At 39.6% G+C, this 22339-nt stretch overlaps 1 protein-coding gene across 9 annotated transcripts in view; it reads left to right on the top strand.

Moving 5' to 3' along the window:
- EBF1 (EBF transcription factor 1) overlaps nt 1-22339 on the top strand; it is a 283775-nt gene that overhangs the window by 171857 nt on the left and 89579 nt on the right. For 5 of the 9 annotated variants that reach the window (XM_042790404.1, XM_042790399.1, XM_042790402.1 and 2 more), the window contains exons 7-8: nt 5568-5649; nt 13622-13763. In XM_042790404.1, the coding sequence (XP_042646338.1) occupies nt 5568-5649; nt 13622-13763 (224 nt within the window). The remainder of the gene's footprint in view (nt 1-5567; nt 5650-13621; nt 13764-22339) is intronic. The other 4 variants (XM_042790406.1, XM_042790401.1, XM_042790405.1 and 1 more) reach the window with 1 other exon arrangement.

Below are 22339 nucleotides of genomic sequence, written 5' to 3'. Positions count from 1 at the left end.
CATTAAACAATGCGTTTTCCCTGTATTTTTATTTTAGTGGCAAATAACTAACTAGATCTAGTTACCAGTAGGTGCAGTAGAAGTTACTGATTGAGAAAGAAAATGTGTGAAAAGTGCATAGAAGCCCCTGAAGAAGCAAATGAAATGGCTGAAGTGTGACCGCTGTCTGCCTCTTGATGACCTGTGGACTCACCCCTGTATTGGCTTCAGTACTTCTTGATATGCCAAGTTTTCACAAGAAATAAAATACCCATCAGATATTGTTGGAGACAACTGTATTTGTAGTAGCACATCCCCAGCATCCGCTTTTGCTGGGAGGACACCAATGAAAGGAGATAGGCTGACAGCAGAGCTGGTTATGCCAGATACTGAAGTATGTGAGTAGTACCTTTGTCTCCATCGGTACTGCTTGTGTATTTAAATTTATGCACATATTTTGTACTCTGCTGAATTGGTATGTCATACAGAATGGGCATGCAATCCTTTTATCTGATGCACTGTTGCTAATTATTGCACTGGCCCATGTATTTTGGTTTTACTAATTTTGCAAACCCACATTTACTTACTGCTGTGTTTCACCCAGAAGTCTAAAGTTGCCCTCTTCTATCAAATGTGTTTATACCTCAGAAAAGGTGTATTTTGTCAATTTTGTTTGCCCTAGCCAGATTTAAGTTGTATAACCGGCACTCACTTTCTGGATAGCCACTGGTCTGGCTGACCTTGGCAGCATGACAGCTGCCTTATTTTCACATGGATGAACTGTTCTTGAACAACTTCTCCAATGTATTGGGAACAAACAAGCTTTTCTTCAACATCAGGAATGCAGCAGGTCTTCTTTCCAACTATTTTTTTTCCCCTTCCACAGACATATTTATTGTGGCAATGGCAAGAAAATCCTACTGCTAAGCCTTCAAGTTTGAGTTCCTTTAGATTTCCTTCAGGGGAGTGACAGAAGAGCCAAGCTAGACCATGTCAGAGCTTGCTTTCTTTAATTTAACCCTTTGTTTATTTTTAATAAACATGGGTATTAATTTGTAGTGGCAAGAGAGGTAGGAGAGCAAAATCCTTTTACATCTTTAGTGCTAGTATTTCCATTTCTGCTGTGTATTTATTTAATTTAAATCACTGTAGTAGTTATCAGTGACAAAGAGCAGGATGCTGCTGGGGAGGGTATTGCACAAACCCAAAGGCTTTGCGATGTGATGGACAAGATGGTCAAGGATGAATGCAGTGATCTCCAGCTGGTAGCATGCTCACTAGATCCTTCAGCTGAACGAGGGGAATCAGGATGGAAGGAGCAGGAGCGAGAAAGGAGCTGGTGTCAGGATTTAGAGGTAGCAGCACGGGCAGGCAGCAGGGGCAGCTGGGGAGTTCAGACTGGGCTGGAGTAAGAGTCCCTCACTAGCAGAGAGTAGAGGTCAACGGTGAGAGTGCAGTCCTGATGACACCAAAATCTTGTTGGGAATGCGGCAGTTTTGTTAGGGGGGGGAAAAAAATCTTCATCTCCAAAAAGAAATTTTCTATCAAGTGAGAAAAAGAAAGGACATTACCAGAAAAGCTAATAACCCATTTGTTAGAGCTTCTACCTGGCAGACAGAAGCTCATGTTAATTTGGGGTCTGATTCAGACGGGGGGGTTGTATTTAACTAAAGTTTGTATTTCTGCATTGGTCCTTGCAGTTACTTAGAGATTTGTAGTAGTGCAGTGCCATAGCATGGATTAACTGCACAGCAACATCACTCCTTGAGTAGTTTTTGCAGCCTGCAATGAGCTGCATTTTAGCACACCTAAGTGCAGTCTAAAACTAACTGGCTTTCTCCAAAACTGTACTCCCATACCCTCCAACCACATCTGTGTGGAGTGAGGGGGGAAGCATGGAGTCCTTTGATTTAGTATCAGTGTAAGTCAGTAAATCCTAGTGCTTTGTAAAACTTTGCATGTTTCTGGACCTGAGCTGGCTTGTGTTTCTCTGCTTCATATGCACAAATGCTCTTCACACAAGGGATGTTAGCAGTCAGCAAGGGAGTCAGAAAATATGTTCTGTTTGATTCATGCAAAAAAGTAAACCTTCAGTGGTAGCAATAAGTATAATTGATGACTGAGTCCTGTGTGGCAGAAGAGCTGGTGTTCAGTAATCACAGAAATTTGGAGAGAGAGTTAAAGTTGGAGATTTTATTAACACTCCTGTGTTTTCCACATTTTTTTCATCTTGGGAATGAATTTCAGACCCCAGTGGTTAGTATTAATGCTATATATCCTCTGTGGTTAGTATTAATGCTCTACAGCCCTGCCAAATGCGGAGAAAGTTAGAACTGAAAAAAATAACCCACTGTGAAGAAGTTAGATGCAAACAAATGGGGATGGAGTTTTATGCTTACAAAGACTCAGCTCTGTTGGCACTTCTCCTGGACCAGTCCTGTCAGTCTAAATCTGAAATATTTGCAGAGTGAAGTGTTGCTAATGAGCAAGGCTGGCAGGACTGGACTCGAGGTGAAGAAGGCACCCGAACAAGCGGTTTAAAGCAGGAACTGAGAGACTGAGCTGAACCCCATGAATCAAACTGCTCCACTCTACCGTTGTCTTAATCTGTTCGCATCCACCTCCCTGTCAGAGCCAGGGGAGACTGTCAGCTGAAGCGCGCCATGCCAGCTCAGGAGCCGCTCGGCTCTTGTGTAGATGAACGTGGGATGCTTTTGCATAGCCGGGGGGACTCCAGCTCTAGTGTGTTCCAAAATAAAGTGCAGCCTATAGTTTGTTTTGTCTTTTAGTGAAATAAAAATACGGCGCTTGGCAGAATGTGTTCTGTAAACTGGTGACTTTCTACATAAAATGCAGTGAGTGAACTTGGCTGTGTAAGCTTGGTGTCTCGAAAGTTCCTCTGAAAATACTGTGATTTTTTTAAGTTAATTTTTTTCTGGAGGTGATTTAATTCAAAGGAAGTTTTGTTTGCTTGCTTGCTTGCCTGAGGTTTTTTGATAGGTTTAAATAGATGAGCTTCATTTCTTCTGCAGTTTATTTTGGTGAAACTTCCGTAGAATATGGGTGAGATAATACAGCATAAGTGGAGTTAGACTTTGAAATTTTGGGTTAGAGTTTTCAGACCCCAAAAGCCAACTGTTGTATTTTGTAGTGATTTTCCATGCTTTTGAGCTGACACGAGCTCAGAGTTTGTAAGGGAAGTGGAGGCCCAGTGTTTCTCTGGAGAGCTTCATGAAGAGCTTTCCATTTCTTTTGGGGTCCTTGAGTCAACCTGCCAACCCCACTGCTCAGCGCTCATGTGTGCTGTGCAAAGCCAGACTGGGAAGGTATTTCCCATGTTTTCATGGCTGATGCTGCTATTCAGTGCTAATATTTTTAACTATTCCGTGTCCCAGCTCCTCTCAGGGCCGAGGTGTTGCTCCAGGGCTGTGACAGACTGGGCAGGCAGCTGCTGGGCTTGGTGCTTGGTGATGCTGCCAAAAACCCACTGGCAAAACCAGGACAGTTCCGGCTTCTCCCCAAAGAGTAAGTCACTCTGAGAGGTTTTGCCACATAAGGGCCTGTTCAAGGCTGTAGGCACCAGCTGACAGGGATGTCTTTGCCTCCCAGCAGATGGCTGGGCTTTTTATTTCAGCAAGCAATCTTGCACGGAGGGGTGGTCTCTGGATCCTGCCAGGATTTCGCATGACAGGGCCAGCTTAGGGCAAGAGGGATCTGATGTCCGTGCCCTTCATAGCTCATGAGCTAAATGACGAGCTGTTGACAGGAAAGCCATCATCTGAAGTGTAAGATCCTGAACTCTCCACGCTTTTCGTTTTTCTTTGGCAGAATTAATGCCCTATTTGCTTGTCTCTCAAAATCCATTCTGGCACGAGTACAAACCCTCGCCTGGTGGCAAGCAGTTGTCTGGATTCGAGATGCCAAGATTTGTGCTGACAGCTCCTTCTACACAATCTGAGTCAGGCTGTCACAGCTGGCCATTAGAGGCTTAAAAAGACACACACATGTACAACAAATAGCACCAACTTTCCGTTATTGAATATCAGAACCTGCTTGATGAGAAAACGTAATGGCTTACACTGCTCTTTATTTTAGTATAAACAAACACAGTGTCTCCAAACCCCTGTTCAAGTGTGGCAGCTGTTTATTTTATGTTGATTGCTTGCTCTTATTTAGGAGCACAGGTCTAGAAGGGACTTCCTGGGTCAGGAGATCCAGTCCTTGATAATCCTAAACATCACATTTTGTAATCCTCCTCATTACCTTACTTTTCTTCAATGAAAAAAATCGCTTGTAGTTTCAATTTGTTCTTGCAGACATTTGCCTGTTATGATTTCCTTGGCATGGAGGAACAAGCACCAAAACTTGCCTTGTTGAGGGGTGGGATTGCAACTAGAGCAGGACAAATAATGCTGTTCATCAAAAAGGGATTTTCTGAAGCTGTTTACCCTGCAGTTTTTCCTTGGTGGCAGTGTGTGCAAATTCTGCTGACCTAGCATTCAGTTTGGGTGCTAAAAGATGGATTCTTGCAAAAGTTAATTTTCTGATTTAAAGTAAAACAGGACCAAACAATTCCACACCCTGCTTTTGGATATGGGAACAGGTCAGATTAGCTTCTGCTTAGTCAACTGATGGTTATTGCAAGTGTAATGCTGCTCTGTCTGGTTGTGCTAGGTTTTAAACTTGCTGTAGGATTAAATTTTGCATGGCTGAGCTTTAGTAGACCTTAGCCTGTAGTTTATTTTGGACAAAGGGTTGATAAACTTTGGCTCTCAGGGAGGAAGCCTGGAATCTGAGAGCCACTATTATTCATTGACTTGTCTTTATGAGTTTACAGTCCACTGATGCATAACACTGAAGGAAATATTTTCAGTGAAATGTTTGCTTTTTTCTTTGGCTTTGTAAAATGCAATGTCTTTTCTTAGAGATATATGTCAGGGTCATATAGCTACTTCAGTGAACTGTGTATGGTCAGGAAATAGACTGCATTGAAAATATTTCATTTTTCCATGAAATCAGTCTTTGAACCAAGACTTCCCCCCTTCTCCTCTCAGGGTTTTGGTCTCCCACTATCCACTATTTGAGCATTAATTTTATGCACAAACTGGGTTTAATTGTGGAAGGGAGATTTCAACTGAATGGAACGTTTTCAGTGTTTTTGTATTAAATCAAAATTTGCACACGACAGCGAACTTGTGAAAAAAAAAACCCAAACATTTATATGTAAGGGAATTTTCTTGGCTGGCATTTTTCTGTCCTCTTTTTGCTGTGCAGAAATGCATGTCTATTACTTGCTGCTATGGATGGCACAGTGAAGCTGTCCAGAGGGACTGACTCTGCGAACTTTAATGACTCTGACACAACAGATCTATTATTTCAGTGCTTAAATGTTTAGGATGTGCTTACATGTTTTGCTGGATTGAGGCCCATGCAAGCTCTGCTCCCTCTTTGGATGATCAGTGGGATGATTTGTCTGAGTTGGGAATACTAGTGTAAATAAGGCTTTGTTGGGACTAATGTGCAGATGTTACATAGTACTACTATGCAATGTTTATAAGATGTTAATGTCCATTTCTCTTTCTCCACAGGTTCTTCTTGAAATTTTTCCTCAAATGTAACCAAAATTGCCTAAAAAATGCAGGAAACCCTCGAGACATGCGTCGATTCCAGGTTAGTTGGACACGCTTCCTCCTTTAAAAATCAGCTGGTTTTAGGGACAGAAGTACTTTGACCAAAACTAACCTAGTAATTCACTGGAAGATGCTAAAAACGTAAGGTCACAGAATGTTGCCTGAGGACTCCCTGTCATAGAAGAGTTGGCAGAAAGTAGTTGGGTTTTCTTGCCTTGGACAAGAGAACTCTTGGAGATAATATCACCTCCACTGGAAGTGAAAGCATGAAAAGGAAAAATCAAAAGTATCTCACTGTTGGTTTAGGTTATGGGACTACCCTGCTCTGAGATATTCCCTTCTGCCTGGAGAAATATTTGTCTTCATGTAAACACTAAATGATCACCATTTTTATTGAAAGGGGCAGAGGAGGGTATACGAGCAATTAATAAAATCAGGCTTGTGACTACACTTCAGCAGTTATTCATCAGCAGTGTTAAAGACTCATAAACATGCATCAGTGGGATGAAGGGCCATTCCTGTAATCAGCACATGGAAAAAACTACCACTGGCTGTATCTTTCTTGGGATGTTTTGGGCTGTTATTTCCCTGCTGTTGCAGCATGTGACAGTAGGGCTTGACAACTATAGTATCAACACAGCTTCAGATGGCCAAGGACATTTTTTTATGCTACACCTATGTCTACACTTACTTTTGGGACAGAAGTACAGAACTGTCTCTTGGGAAGATGGTCTGCACTTGCCTTCCCCAGTGCTGACAGCAGAATGGTGTGGTGGCAATGCTGAGAAATAGTTGTTGCAACCCCTTTATTGAAGATGTGATCCTTTGACAATGCCAGTAATGCTTTACCTGAGTATGTGCTGAATAAAAATATAGAGTAGAGAGCCAAAGGACCTTCTGTTTTGATAGCAGGACTGTACATGGCCCAGGGAGAAAACATGATAGAGTCTGTCAGTGGGGATTTGCCTCAGGGTTCTGAAGAAGAAATGGGAGATAAGTCCCATAGACTACATGGGTCTCTGGGGGAACACAGCTCCAAAAGACTGCTGCTTTATGCGGTAGCTCAGGACCTTGTTTGCTTCATTTTCAGCATTGTTTCACTTAAATAAAAGTGCTAAATGCTATATAAATGGTATTATTTATACACAGAACATACATTTTTTGTTGAACTGCTTAATTGAAACAATGCTGAAAAGCAGAAGGGTGTTATTTGCCCCTCTGAGCATAGAAATGCAGAATTGAGGAGATGTGGCCGCAGGGATTAAATTAATCAGTGTAAGAGCTAGCATTAGCACGGCAGAGCCCCTGGCTTCTCACCTCACATTCCTCCCTCTGTTGGGTTTCTCCTGTGGTTTGAGAGGGCATTATCACTGAAGGAGAAAGTGGAAAAAGGACTCGCACCAGCACAGGGATTTAGGCCAAGCAGTCACCCCTGGGGCCTGTCAGAGCTTGCTTCACAACATGTACACTCTGCCGGGTTTATGCTTGTCCAGGCTCGAGGCTGATTTTCATATGGTAATGCCTTTGCATGTTCCCTCAGAACAGCAATCAGGAGCCTATGTCGGTGAGTAGGTAGGACATAGGAAAGGTTGTTGATCTCTTGACTTGTAAAGACATTCTGTCATACAAACCCAGCTTCACAGCAGTTGAGCTTTCCGTGTGTAAACAGAGACTGCTTAATTACACAGGTCATGTCAATTAGTGTGACCTTAGCATTTTCAAGAAATTCATCACTTTCAGCCAAGCGAACCACTCATACTGTAATACAGGGTGGTATTGAATCTTGCAGCATTCTGTTAAGTGCTCAGGCTTATTGTTTTACAATAGCTGCTTTTGTTTCATTTAATCTCTTTTCCTTTTTTTTTTTTTTTTTTTTTTTTTTTATGTTGAACTTACTCTTTTAGCAATAGCCTTCTTAAAATAAAACAGTGAGACTCTACAGAGTCCAGGCTTCATTTATCATTTCCTGGGGTGGAAAGGACCAAGCATGCACATAGTATCTCAATGATATGAAGCACCTAGATGTTTGAGACAATGTTGTGTAGGAACCAAATGAAACCTGGGCCCCTGTGAAGTCACTGGAGAGTTTTCTGTCAGCTACATTTGAATATATTGCCAGTGACTTACAAGGTCTCTAATAGTTATGTCAAAGTTATGGTTAAATACCATGAAAGGAAGGTACATCCAGATACTTTTTAAATAGTAGCATACCCTTTTTACATAAAAAAAATAGAGCAATTCCCTTCTGTTACTTCATTCCCATACCTGTACTGGACTGTTAAGCTGCCCAAAGACTTGTGCAACTTTTGGCCATGGTCTCTCATTCATCAGTTCCCAAAAGTTTCTAAGAGTTATTAGAACGCATATTGTGGTGGTGGTGGGAGAAACAGTGAAGAGCCAGACATATGAGTCTTGCACTATCTAAGGATTGGCCCTGCAGTAAATTTCCTTTCTTAGTAGTTCTGTTTTTTTTTTTTTTTTCCTGCAGCAGGCAATTGTCTGATTAGTATATGGTATGAGAGAGGTTAAGAAAGTACAGGGAAGAGGCAGAGTGTGTTTTGATTCAGGTAACCTGTGTGCGCTACTTCATTCAGACTCACATATAGAAGTTAATTAGGAAGTTTTATCCTGAAGTATGTGTGCAATTGTAGTAGTGTGATAAGCCTAACATAAGAGCAGTTGTGAACCTGGAAGGAAATGCATTTCTCTGCATGTCTGAGGTGTCCAGGCATGTGACAACTGGAGTGGTGTCAAGTGCCAGCAAACGTGTGTGCTGGAGCAGTTCTGGCCCTGGCTGTGTTAGTTGTGTCTGTATTAGCAGAAGGAGACAGTCAGAGAGGAGAAGTCAAGTACCATGCAGGGATTCAAGACAGTTGAGTGTTCATCTATGCTACAGACTCCCTGTTCAGAAAATCATTTCATTTCTGTGTTTCATCAGCCCAACTGAACAAAACATTTGGTGATATCACATATTGTCACCTTTGTCCAACCTTGCCTTTTTATTCCAGAAACCCCATGGAGCAGGTGCTCAGTCTGGTTTTGCATGCTTCATAACAATAAGTCATTGGTCTTGGTGGGATGGGCTGTAGTGCCCCAATTAGTGGTGGTAGTAGTAGTAGTAGTAATAATAATAATAACAATAATAATAATAATAATAATATGGCATCATGGATGAACTCTGCACAGATTTTATTTTTCAGCACTAAAAACTCATTCATACAACCTAAACAGTGTTGTATATTATTGTAATTAATGAAACTTAGGTGCTCTAGTTATCTTGTTGTTCTTGTTTTAGAACAACTGCTTGCAAACTGACACGTGTCAAGTTTTAAATTAGAGGAAACTTTTCAGACTGAGTACTGGATAAAACCCCAAACATTCATTTATTATGAAAACCTTGTAAGTCACTTAGAAATTGCCATGCTGTTTGATTCTGTTACCACAACCTTTTCCTCAGCCTAGGCTGCTAGTTTGCCTCCATGGGATGCTGCCACTCATGTTTGTATTGAAGCCACTTGTGTCTTATTGCAAATTTGCATAAGAGACAGAGATGATGTTTCATGAATCCCAGATAATGGAATCTGGACATGAAGACTCCATCTCCAGAGAAGGGGAAAAAAAAAAAAAAAAAGGCTGAAAAATATCAGTGAGAGATCTGGCCCAGTTCAACAAGGTAATTAAATGTCCAGACTGTCTTTGAGCATGTGAGCAAAATTACTGAATGTATTGTACTTATATGCTTTAAGTTAGGCACCTTTTTAAGTGCCTTGTTAAATCAAGAGTGATTTTTAGTTAGTAGAATAAAGAAGTCAACACATTGTAAGAAGAGGTCACCAAGTGGTGATGAAAATAAAGATGTTGCTCAAGCCATTTCTGCATAGCTTTCAGAAGAACAGCAAATGCTAGTTACAGGTTCAACACTAATGACACACTTCAAACCTGGAAATCATCTTAATCAGATTTTCTCTGCCTTTGCCACTGGATGTTGTGGACATCACAAAAATATCAGTTCCCTCACCATACATCGGAGAAAATTGAAAGCACAAGGAACATGTTATGTCTTAATCAGTTAGCAAAACTTAATGGGCTGTGGTTAAAAATGAGGAGTCATGCAATGCTTAATTTTGATATATTAGGTGAGGTACTATAACAAATAAACAGGCCGAGTGCTAAACGTGGATAAATAGCTTGATCTCCAGGCTCCTGGTCTCTGATTTTTTTTTTTTTTTTTTTTTTTTAAAAACTAAGCTCCGAAGCAGTCACAAACTGAACTATTTAATGGCAGGCAGAATAATTCACAGAGCTGTGATATGTTAATGCCAACTTCATTGAAGAAAGTTGTAAACCAATGTGTTTCTTTCATACCTCTGTCTCCCCTGGTGTTGATACAGGATTTAAATTCAAAATCTGTGAAGGGCTAAACCTAAAGCTCGAAATCATTTTCCATGTTTGCCTGTCCCAAATTAAAACTGTGTTTTGTTGACAAAATTTGGAAAGGTTTGAGATTTGGCAGGCCTGGTTGTCCCTGTGCTTACATTAATGTGTCAGCACCTCATTAATCATTTATTAAACTGTAGTGTGCTTTTCCCTCTTGCTATGGTCTGTGTTTTAGGATGCCTTAGTGCCCATTCCACATATACTTTGGCTCTCCCCTCCCCCTAATTTTATGATTTCTCCACAAATTGGTTTTAGCATGTGCTTTAACTTGAACATATCCCAGTCGTTTCAAAATCAAAATGAGGAGAGTGTAGTATTTTTTTAGATTAAAAAATATGCGTAGAACTTGTAAGTATGTAAGTGCTCTGTAGCAATCCAAGTATGTAACTGTGGCACACAATATTCAAGGTGTATTTTTTGTCTGTTAATAATTAGGGATATTAATATTTTGTTAGTGCCGTGTATATTCAGTATTCTTGTATTAATGAGATTTTGCATTTAAAGAATTGAGCAGTGAGTGTGTGCTGCTTCTTACAGGTGCACTATGAATAATCATTTTTTTTAGACAGATACATAAGAATAACCACCTTTTTTTCTGCATTTCCTGAGACTGAAAACAGTTTCTCCTGGGGATTCCTTTTATAGTTTCTTCTGCTAACGACACCGAAGAACCACACCAATGTGGTCTCTTTGTAGTAAATCAAACTCTTTGTTCAGGAGGTAGGTAGGAAGACATTGTTAAGTAATTCAAAATATGTTGCATTAACAGTTTTGGAAACCAGGAGGGAGGGGTAAAATTAAATGTAGGTTTATTCACATAAAACTGACCTCACTAGAATTGTTTCCTTAAGTTCTTCCCTAGAAAGGGGCATGTAGTGACAGCTACTTATATATACGATTTTCACAGGTTTGAGACCTACCTTGCTATCATTACTCTTGATCTATTACTTTTCTTGAATCCTATTTCTAGAAAAGTTCAGATGTTTGGGTTTCAGCATAGAATTGATCAGCTTCACTGGGAAATCTGTGTGTACCTATATGGTTTTAGGATTGGGGAAAATATTTTATGTTGTAGCCATTGGTATTAATTGTAATAGTGTTAATTTTCATATGCATCTAAACAGACCCATAGAAGATTAGGAGCTGGCATAAATCATAGAGTTGTGACAGGCAATGCCAGCTAAGGATTTGGCTCAAAATCCCAGGTGCAAAGAATTTACAATGGTTGCAAGTGCACAAATAAGATTGCAAACCCTGAGCCACTTACTGTAAGATCATATTTTATTGAAAATATCATAAACTTTATTCTATCCCTCAGGAATGCAATGGATAAATTACTTTTGAAATCCCTTTTGGAATTTTATATATAGGGCTTGGGTTTTTTTTCCCCTTACTTTGATTTCAGAAGAACTTGCCTATAGTGTTTGGTGCTTTCTTTTTCCCAAATTTCCATCTGTAAGAGCTCTTGAATCATTTATTCTATATTTTAATATCTTTCACTTAAAACACACACAAAAATCTATTGCCTAGGATGCCATTCTGAGGGATGGTTTTAGGATCCTTTAGATGTAAACTATTCTCTTTTGTATTCCTCTTTTTAAAGACAAAGACTTCAGGATTAGCTCTGGGCAGTTTAGCAGCTTTGCTTACTTTAATTTTTCAAGAATTTTAATTGGTGGTCAGAAATATGTGGAAAAATTTTTCTTTACCTTTTTTTTTTTTTTAGATCCAATTCAAGTGATGAAATTGAATTGTTGTAAGCGATCCTTTAAGTGTCCCCATTTGACCAACTTTGAGAGGCAGCAGCTTCCTGAGAGAGTTGAAGCAATGTTTGCCAATCCTTGTAAAGCATTTCACCTCTTCAGAGGCTAAAGCCTCTCAAAACCAAGAACAATTAAAGCGAGAGCCTTTCAGAGTGACTGGGGAATTCAGCAAAATAAATCAGAAATCCTCTGCTGTGGCTCTGGAGGCTTGCCTCATTATAAGAGCAGATCTATTAGCCCCCTTGCCATTGTCTTTCATTTCTCAAGTGAGGTGATTCTAATTAAATTAATCTGCATGTCAATCTATCGGTGATCAATCAAAAGGGCTGAGGTCCCCCTTTGCGGCAGTGTGCTTGCGGCTGACAGGGGCTGATAATGGAGGAAGAAATAAACTGTCGAGCAAAGTTAATTAGTCAACATAATAGGTGGATTAAACAGGAGCTGCTGATTGCTGTTTCACATGTCGAAGCATGAGGTGGGAGCTGAAACTGCAATTAACAGACAATTATTATATTTGGTTGTAAGAGGTCGCATGAATAAACATATCTCTATGGGTTTCAGTTTTTAATCCGTTTCCCTGTTTAATGTAAGGAGAAGTGTAGGTCATTTCTTCTTATTGTTTTAGTTGAAGTTCTTGAAGGCGATGCATGCTCCTGGCAAACTAGCAGTCAGCTGAAGGCCAAATCTTTGGCTGGGGTAAAACCCTGGGAATGCCATACTTTGTTAGGAAAAGACTGTGGGAGGAGAGGGTGGCTGAATGAAAACCAGGGAGGCTATGAAGTCACTTGGTCTGAGTGGGCTGGGAGGAGACTTGGTGTGATGATGACCTTGCATCTCTACTAGGGACTTGCCCCTGCATCCGCCTGTTTCCTCCACAATGGTCCATGGCTTGGGTGCCCTCAGCCTGAACAGGGATTTCCTATAGGATGGTGCCTGATGAACCTCAGGTTTGAGGGGTCCCTCTGGACACCTCTGAGCAGTTGGGTCTTCTACCCTGGACCCAACACTTACCTGTTTGCCCCCACTCAGTTGGCTCCTCTCCCACCCCGGGCTGCGCTGGGGAGAAGAAGTGTCGGATCCTGACTCTAGGCAATGTTTCTCTGTCTCCCTCCCTTCAAACCAAATCCCAGGTGTTGACGTTGAGATAAGTTGAGAAATACAAATAATTCTAACGCTGGATGAATAGGGTTGTGTTCTCCAGATCAAGACCCCACTGTCAGGCGTGTGTGTGTACACAAACATACGTATATGTATTCCCTAAGATAGAGCTTGGGAGAGAAATTTGGGCAAGTCCAACAATCTGTAGTGACTGTACTGAGGGGAGAGCAGTAGAGAAAGGGGAGGGGGAGGCATGCAACAACTCTCATTACAACTTCACAAAATATACTTTTGTTTTCTTTTATTCTGAATTGATTTTCATTTGCAATGTCAACAGCTCTATCTACTTCAGCATGGAAACTGAAGGATAATTTAGGGTGAAACACAGCTGCCCTTGTATATAAGGGAAAAAATACTTAATAAAGATCCTCTTGTTAAAATGATGGTTAACACTGTGCCGTCTGCCATGCAGCTACAAACTCTGCAATTTGACTTAAAACTGCATCAAAAGCTTTCGATGCCAAAGACCCGCTCATCAATAGCGTCTCTTGTTAGATTTGTACAGCATAAGCACCAGTTATTATGCGAAATAGCTATGCAATTTTCTACAGCTCCCAGCTGTTATTTATTTAACCGAGTTTATTACACTCTGTGCTTCTTAAAAAACATACATATATATCCACATTTTCCTCCATTTTGCTCTTGTGTTTGCAGGTTGTGGTGTCTACAACAGTCAATGTTGATGGCCATGTGTTGGCAGTGTCGGACAATATGTTTGTACACAACAATTCCAAGCATGGGCGGAGAGCTCGAAGACTTGATCCCTCGGAAGGTACGCCTTCTTATCTGGAACATGGTAGGCATATAATTTTCATTGGTTGGCATTGCTACTTTAAATGTGGATTTATTTGGCTTGTGTCTATGACTACTGGTTTCAAATTCTCTTGTAAGAGTTTATACCTTTGGGACCAGATATTTTAAAGAGACTGACCTCCAGACCAAAGAGGGAATTTTTCATGTAGGTCAGCCCTAAGTGTAAGTGAAAGGACAAACCAGTAAGCAAACATGGGTGCAGAGTCTGTCCTGTGTCTCAGTGAAGTGTGGTGCTTTCTTTTTTTTTTTTTTTTTTTGGTTTCATCTATTCAGCACCCAAAATTGGAGGCTGACCTTTTCCAAATTGCCTTGATTTTTGACTGCGTATCTAAAGGATGTTGCATGTTTGTGAAGTGCTCAGCACCCAAATTTCAGACTGTATTTCTTCTATCTATAGAGTGCTGAGCATTCTAGGAGATCCAGCTGTTCCTTTGAATTACCCTAAATGAAAGCAGAGCCCTTTTGGAAATCCATCTGCTTACTCAAGCCATGGATGAATGTTCTCTTCTGACTCCAGCTGTGTCAGCTGAGAAAGTTGTTCTTCCCTGCATGTCATAGCTGCTTGTGTCTTCTCCCTGCTGCAGGCATTCTCCACCATGGACATGCCAGCTAAGATGGTTGTCTGTTTGCTCCCTAGGTTCCTTCAGTCCAAAGAAGTTAATTTGAGTTAAACCATTTAAATAATAACTCTTTGCCAATCTAGTTTATTTTGCTGAAATGATTGAAGGAGAAATGGTGCAAGGCAATTTGGCTTTTCTGAAAGGACGGTGAACCCCAGTAAGGGTGGGATGGAGGCACATGGCTGGAACCAGCCTGAGGGACAGTAATCTTTTCCGTAATATCAGCTGATCCTGGAAGAGAACATCTGCTGGTGACTGTAGGTGCTTAAAATGGGAGTTGTTGAGTGCAAATGTACTTTGAAAAATCTGGATTTGATTAATGTTTTGTTTTGCTCTTTGTCCTCAAAGTTGATGACTACTACTGAAAAACAAAACAAAAACAGAGGGCATTTTACTCCCCTCTCCCTGTTCCAGCTTGGTAGAATAGCTCTTTGTCTTCAAAGCTTCTTGTAATCCTAAATTCAATAGGTGCTTGCTCCCTCTAAGAGATGTGTACCCTCAGCTTCCATTGAAGTAGTTGAGTGTAGAAGGCACCAGTCCTTTATGTTGGTTTGTTTCACAAATATTTGCCAAGGATCTGATGAATAATTAAATAGATTTTTCCAAAGAGTTTGAAGAAACCAGATAAAATTTTCTCTGGGAAAGCGAATGCCACTCAGAAAAATGTTAACTAGATATGTTAAAAGAAATTATTAATACTGAAAAATGGGCAAATGTGTGGGTTTCTACTAGTCAGTGGATTCCTGTGGAAATAGCTTTCTGTTCTGTTTATGCTTTCAGGCATCAGTCCTGCAAGCACTTATGCATATATTTAAGATTATCCACACATATGGTCCTGTTGGGATCAATGAGGCTTCTTGTGTCAGTAAAGTTGAGGGTATTGATAAGTGTTTTCAGAATCGGGTCTGTAGTTCACACTTACTAACCTAAAATTCTTAGCTCAGCAGCGTTTCTCATTATATAAACATAACTTACATCTGTATTTATTTAGCTCTAACTTTTTATGTAGGCTATGAGCCATTTTCAGCCATAATTCATGTTATAGAATTTTTTTTTCATCCTGCCAACAACCTAATTTAATAAACAAACCACTGTCATAATTTTTGCTGAATTTTTGTAAGGAATGTACGAACTCTGTCTTTATGAATTAGCAGAAAGCAGAGCATTACAAAAGGAAACTTCTCTCTGTTCCACTTTGTAATCTTTCCATTAAGTCTAGTCTTTCAAAAAAACACTCGTATTTTTACTTATATTCCCACTAAATTAGAAGCCTTCCCCCCCCCCCCCCCCCCCATTGCAGTCTTCTCAGTGCATGCTTTTGGTCAAGGCAATACTTACTTTCTCATGCATAAATGTTCTCATTCCCATGCATGGTGTAATAGCATCTCATTTTACTGGAGCTATCGTTCCCAGTCCTACTACCTGAGGGTTTCTGTTAGCAAAAAGAAACAAAAAAAGATAATGCTATGCTTGCATATCTACACAAACACTAGTTACTGTGCTAACATTAAAAGTCAACATCTGCAAAATATCTCCATGTGTACATTTTGTGGGAAAGGTGATTTTTCTAATCTACTTTCTCAGACACCTCTCAAGCGACCTTATAAAGCAACCACTAGTAAATTCTTTCTTTTGAATAGCAGCCTCCACACTACAAAATTGCACTCTTCCCAAAGGCTTGGTGGAGCCTTTCTTTTTAACCTAAATCCTTCAGTGCAGCTCTGCAGAATTCTAGGCACATTTGAGTCTAAGAGACACAGAGAAAAAATAATTAAAAAAAATCCAGTAGTTGTTTTAAATGTTGTTATTAGATGTCTTAAGACACTTAACTGAATTTTAAAAAAACAAACAAACAAACAAAAAAACCCCACCAAAACAACAACAACAACAAAAAAAAAAAAAAAAACCAGGAAAAGCCTCAACTGGACTTAATGCTATTGAATTTTGGGCAACCAGCATGAATCTTAGACCCATTGGAACAGATGACAGTTTCCTCCACTGAAATAAATTTTTACTTTTAGTTTGATTCCTGAAGTATATTATTTTTCTACAGATTTTGGAATTTTTATCTTGGATAATATCTTCAAGTGTAAGTAGCAGAGGCAGTTTGTTTCTCTCTCCTCTTTCCAGCTTTTCTGCCTCCCTCAGGGTGAGGACAGATTGACCTGAACAGTATCTGTAAATGGTGAAATGGGAAGCTAACGTAGTCATGGCTAGTTTTTCTCTGGTTTATTGCTCTGGTGAGCAACTTCTGATCATAGGTTTTTAAATGCTGGGATCTAACTATAAGATGACTTTGACCAAATATATTCCTGTGTACTTTTCTAGACTTTTAACTCTTTAACACAAATATCCGATCTCAACAGAGATGACTGCCTGTCTGTGTGAGGACTGGGGAAAGGAGAGAGGGGATGTAGCAGGAAGGTGTGCTGGTTGCCTAATTTAATTAGACAATATCAAGTTTATTTTTCCTTACAAGGTTGTGTTGGGATGTGCTGTTCTTAAACATGGAGTTGTAGTTTATTTGACACCTAAAAGAGACACTGGGTGCCAAAAAGCTGGAAAGAAAGCTTTACCTCCCAAGCCACTCAGGAGCCTGGTGTCTCCACATTTGGGTTTTACCATCTCATTAGCAGGTAGCCTGGATTATTTTTGGGACATCCAACACATCTCTATTTATATCTTGCTTGTCAGACAGTAAAATGAAAGTTCCTTTTTCGTAGCTTGTCTCTGAATATAACTAGGAACCTAGATCATGGTTTTATATCCACACACTGTCCTCCTTGAAACCAGTGGGTTAAGCAGTTTGTCTTTCAAATAAATATATCTATCTTTCAAAAGTAATAGCTGGCAGAGGCCAATTATTTCATACATCTCTGTGTGGTATAAATAGGGTAAGCCACAGTAATCTGTGGTTTTCAATAATTATCACATTTTCATTCACAAATAGTTGGATCCTCGCTTGTTTTATATTTATGGTAAACCAGAAAGCCAGTGTGGTTGACCTTTCTAAATTGTACATATATAGTAAGATGTATAGTGAAAAGCCAATAGGCCCCAACCAGTAGAATGTATTTCAGCTTGTAGTTCATTCCAGGATGTCAATTTTAAAAGTAAAATTTAAGTAACTAGCTTATGGAAGGGAATTCTGACACTGTTTGCAACAACCCTTTTCAAGTTTACCAGCATGAAGTCCGCTACTGCAGATGTCTGAAAAGTTTCCAGTTAAAACTCTCATATCGCTGCAAAGTGAAATTTCTTTTTTCCCCCAAATCTTTGAATGGCTTTACAAGAATGTAAAGCCAATTGCAGCATCAGTTTCGCTATTATTTTTCCTCACTGGCAGAATGCAATGCCCTCGAAAAATGATAGTCCCTGAGACCCTGTCAGTTTGCATGCTCTAACACTTTATTATCTAATGATCTAATATGCAACAAGGCAAAGAGGGGGTGCTTATCACCCTGACAGGATGCCTAAGAGAAGTGACTAAATTACTTTATGTACCATTAGCGCTAGCTGCCACAGTGAACTCACTGTGAGCATTTATGCAAATATTCCTGAATGCATTCAAGTGGCCTTGTCAGGAAGACGACTGACAAGCAGCTTAAATGCTTGGGTTTTTAAAGGGACAGTTTTATTTCTTTTTCTTTTCCTTCCTCCTCCTCCATAGGAGAGCACTGAAGAATTAGGTGATGGTGGGGTTTGCTGGCAATTTGATTCTGAGTCAGCTCAACAGCAGCAAAAGATGAAAAATGCAGATTAGAAATAAGGACATATTGTAAGACATGATGTCAGAATTTGCAGGTGGAAGCAGAGACAACCATGATTTCTAAAGCAATGTCCTGCCATTATTTTAATATGAAATATACACAGATCTGCACATGCCTGGATTATTTGATCACTCTATTGTGGTACCTGAGACAGTCAAGCTTTTACAATGTTGTTTTAGTTCATGAAAGTAATGAGTGATTCAGACTGTTTGCTGTCTGCAGGTGCAAAAAGCTACGATAAATGAAGAGTAGTGGTTGCTGTGCCATGGCTGGATACATAGGGTAGATCCTCTCATCAGCAGTGGAGCATTTAAAGAGCTTTCCTTGCCAGTCCTGCCCATCCTGGACAATCTGACAGCCCACAGTCACCACAGTAGGAACATTCACAGATTTTCCACTAAATCTTCCGATTTGAAAGCAAAAATGATTGATAGGGTGTGTCTTAGTTGATTAGATATTTTCTATTTAGGTTAATAAAAAAGGAAAGTTTTTCCCCACCTCATAAACTATTTTGAGAGGATAATCTTTAAAATAAAGCTTTGAGACTGACAGCTTTTACGTATCATTCTTATCTAGTCTGACTTTTAACAGAAATGTTGAGAACAGTCATGATATACCTTGAATTTAGCTGCATGTGCTGGGCGTAGCAGTTGATGATTCCTGAAAGTTACCTAGAAATCTGACTTAGTTACCTGGTTTTTGTGCTGTAAGTGGCTTTGCCACAACATTAACCACCATGTTTTTGACAATGTGGAGAGTCATGAAGAGGATGCCTCTATCAGCTCCATTTTAACCATTTCAACCCTGAATTATTTGGTGTTACGTATGTCCATGCTAGTTGATGAAATTGTTAATACAAGGTGGAATACTGACTGAAGTGAAAAATACTAGCAAATTGAGAAAGGTTAACCTTCAGAACTTGATACATTTTACCCTTAGATGGCATAGGTTCAGATTCTTAACCAAAGTTAGGGACTACTGTGTTCACAAACTGGCCAGGTTTAAAGAGAGAAACTTCAATGTTTCACTTGTTTCATCTATGGATGGAAGCACCTGTTATATCTTAGTGCTTCACTTCAGAATGTTTTTGTGATTATGTGAAAAATATAAACACAGAAGCTTTTTCTGCACCTTATCATTCCATATAGAGAAATGCAGTGGACTTGATTTATTATTTAGAAGGGAAATATTGAAAAAAAATATTAGGATTCTACCACTCTACTTGAGGGGATCTTGTATGTTATGCTGAGTTACGACTGCTTTCTAATTTCTTTTCTATGAGGGAAGAATACCTAGGGTTGTTGGACATCTCTATGCATACACAAGGGAAAAAATGTGACTTTCAGAACATTGCACAACATGGATAGTAATAACAGTAAGTGAGCCTTGATATACTGAAGGATTGCAAAACTTCAAGCTGGAAATAATTTTCTTTACTTTTGCCAAGTTGTCTTTTTCATATCGGTTCCTTCATAAATACAGTGACTCATAAATTCAGGCAATTTTTTACATAATGGCTTGTTATGTGTTCTTGGAGCTTGACCTCACTGAGCATATAATATTAACCTATTTGCTGCCCTGTAGACTTATTGTATGTTTCTAATATAAATGAGCACACCAGGGCTGGATTAGTCCAGTATGTGTACTCATGCAGAGCAAGAGCTTTTGTCCCTCTGAAGAGACAAAACATGGCCAGAAAGTTAAGGTGCTTCACTTGAGAGAATTTGTAGATAAAGACTCCAGTATGATCTCAACAAGATTTTAACTCTGGCGACTATTGAAGTAAGTTGCCAAAACAGTGGCAGGTTCTCTGTAGGTTGCAAATGTTAAGTCAGGATGTGATATCTTCTAAAAAGTATAGGGCAGGTTGGGGAGAGGCTAAGGGTTTGAGTAATTCCTCACCCAGGAATTGCTGGGTGAGGTTCTCTGGTGGACGCTATGCAGTATGTCAGGCTGTATGATCCAAATGGTCCCTTCAAGAGTAAAATCTTTGGATCCATCTGGTTAGCAAAGCACAGCAGAGCTCAGATTCATACAGCTCCAATTTAGGTAGACAAAACTGCATTAACTAAATTATGCCCCACTGAGTTATGCTGATGTCTTTTTTAATCTTCACCAGAGCAGAGTATCTGTTTGCAGTCCCGGACCCCTGTTTCCTCTTTGGATATTACTGAGAATTTCACAAGAACTGGATGGGTGGGTAGGTAGAGCTGCCTTTCTCACAACCAGTTACATCAAACAGAAAGCAGAAAATCTTCTGTTTCTGTTTGTCTAGGTCATAAGTCAGCCATTAAGGAGAGGTACTCAAAAACCTACAATATCTTGCTGCAACAATTTCGATCTTGCAAAATTTATTTTTAGTTTGAGGCTAAATGAAAACAAGATTTAAACAATTTGTTGGGAGGTGGATTTTTAATTGTTGACTTGGGCGAGGAGAGTCCAGAATTTCAGTTCTGCCATTAGGCTGTAGGTATTTAATGAAGTCGGAAGTCTGAGTTTGTGATTTTTTTTTTCTCATTATTTAAATATTTCTTCATAACATATATATGCTAACACTGCTGCCACCATATCACAGGAGACTTAAGAGATACCATTTGAAATATTCTAGTCTTTAATAAAAGGGATTGCTGCCACATAATGCCCATGGAAATACCTCCTGAAAAGTCAAGTTTGGGTAGCCCAATTACCACAGTTAGAAAGAATTCCTGCTTGATAATCACTTATTGGGGATCTTGTCACGTCTGATTGAAAAAGGAAAAAATGCTACAGTGGAAGCAGGAGACACCTTGATTTTAAAAAGTTAAGGTGTGGCAGCTTCTAGCCATGAGCATCTGCCCTTTATTTTTCAAATAAAACAGCACTTCACCCAGAATATCTAAACGATGTCAAACTGTGATGTGTTGTTACCCTCTATTGTTATGAGGATGTCATGAATTCATGGAAAAATAATACCTGGATGAAGATAGAGCACATTTTGTGAATTTCCCAGAGGAGCTTTCAGAACTGTGCTCCCAAAATTGCAAAAAGAAGAAAACATGGGGAAAACCATCAATAAAAGCTGATAAAGATTTGTGTGAAAAAACCTGTTTTGTTACAGCAAACAGATAAGGGAGGAAAGTTCAGATGGAAATTCTTTAACCGCCATGAGAGTTAACACTTATTTAGAGAGTTAGACCAACCACTTTCTGAAGGTTTGAGGTTTCTCTCCAGACCTCAGAGGAATAGGAGTACAGTTATGCAAGTAGAAAAACCTTACCTCTTCTGTTTGGCAGAAACTTCACAGCTACCAGTCCAGGAGAACATTCAGTAGCACTCAAACAGGCAATGAATATTCATAGATAATGAGCATTCATTACATTTCAATTTGCTTTGCTGGCTGCCATGTCACTAATACAATGGCATCATAGGGGAGAAGAATGACATTAGGATTAGAGAAATATTTGAGAGATACTGCACCGTATGGCAGTGAAGTTTTGCCAGACGTTGTTTTTCTAACATTCCCAGCAAATGACAAAACATTATATTATTGTAATATGATTAATATTATTTCTGAACAAATTACTCTAACTTAGCTTTTTTATTATAGGAGATACCTTTATTGGTGTTATGTTTGGAAAATATGTTTTCTTCACTACAGTCGCCTGTTGATTTGAGCAGAGTAAAAGGAAAAGGATTTTGTCAATTGTGGTTTGTAAATGAAGACCAAGAACTAGTGATTTTTTGAGAGCTCATCTGGATGTCATAAAAGGTCATGATTATCAAAGAATGGTCTTCACATCAGTTTGCAGGTATCTGGACACTTCCAAATGTTTCATGTCAGGCACCCCATTATCTAAATACCCCCAAACCAATTGGTGATTATGAGAGGTCTCTGTTCCCATGGAACTTATGTCCAAAGCTGTGACTTGGTTGAGTGCTAACAATATCAGGATTGAAGTTTTGTCTAGATGAAAATTCTTCCACCAAATTGTCATTTAGAGTGTTCTGCTTAGAAAACTTCACAAATAATGAACTTTCTATTTTTTTGCATCTCAGGCTGCACTTCTTCTCATTGAACTGAGAGAAGATCGGTGTGAGAATTCAAGTCTCTCTCTTATTGTCCATTGCGAGGTGCCTGCCAAATGTTTCCTCAGCAAAATGAGTATTTGACAAAGCACCTCCACATCCAA

The sequence above is a fragment of the Tyto alba genome, unplaced genomic scaffold (genome assembly GCF_018691265.1).
Source record: "Tyto alba isolate M040663 unplaced genomic scaffold, T.alba_DEE_v4.0 Super-Scaffold_17, whole genome shotgun sequence".
Lineage (NCBI taxonomy): Eukaryota > Metazoa > Chordata > Aves > Strigiformes > Tytonidae > Tyto > Tyto alba.
The sequence above is the reverse complement of the archived record's forward strand: the minus strand, read 5'-3'. Positions and strand labels throughout refer to the sequence as shown.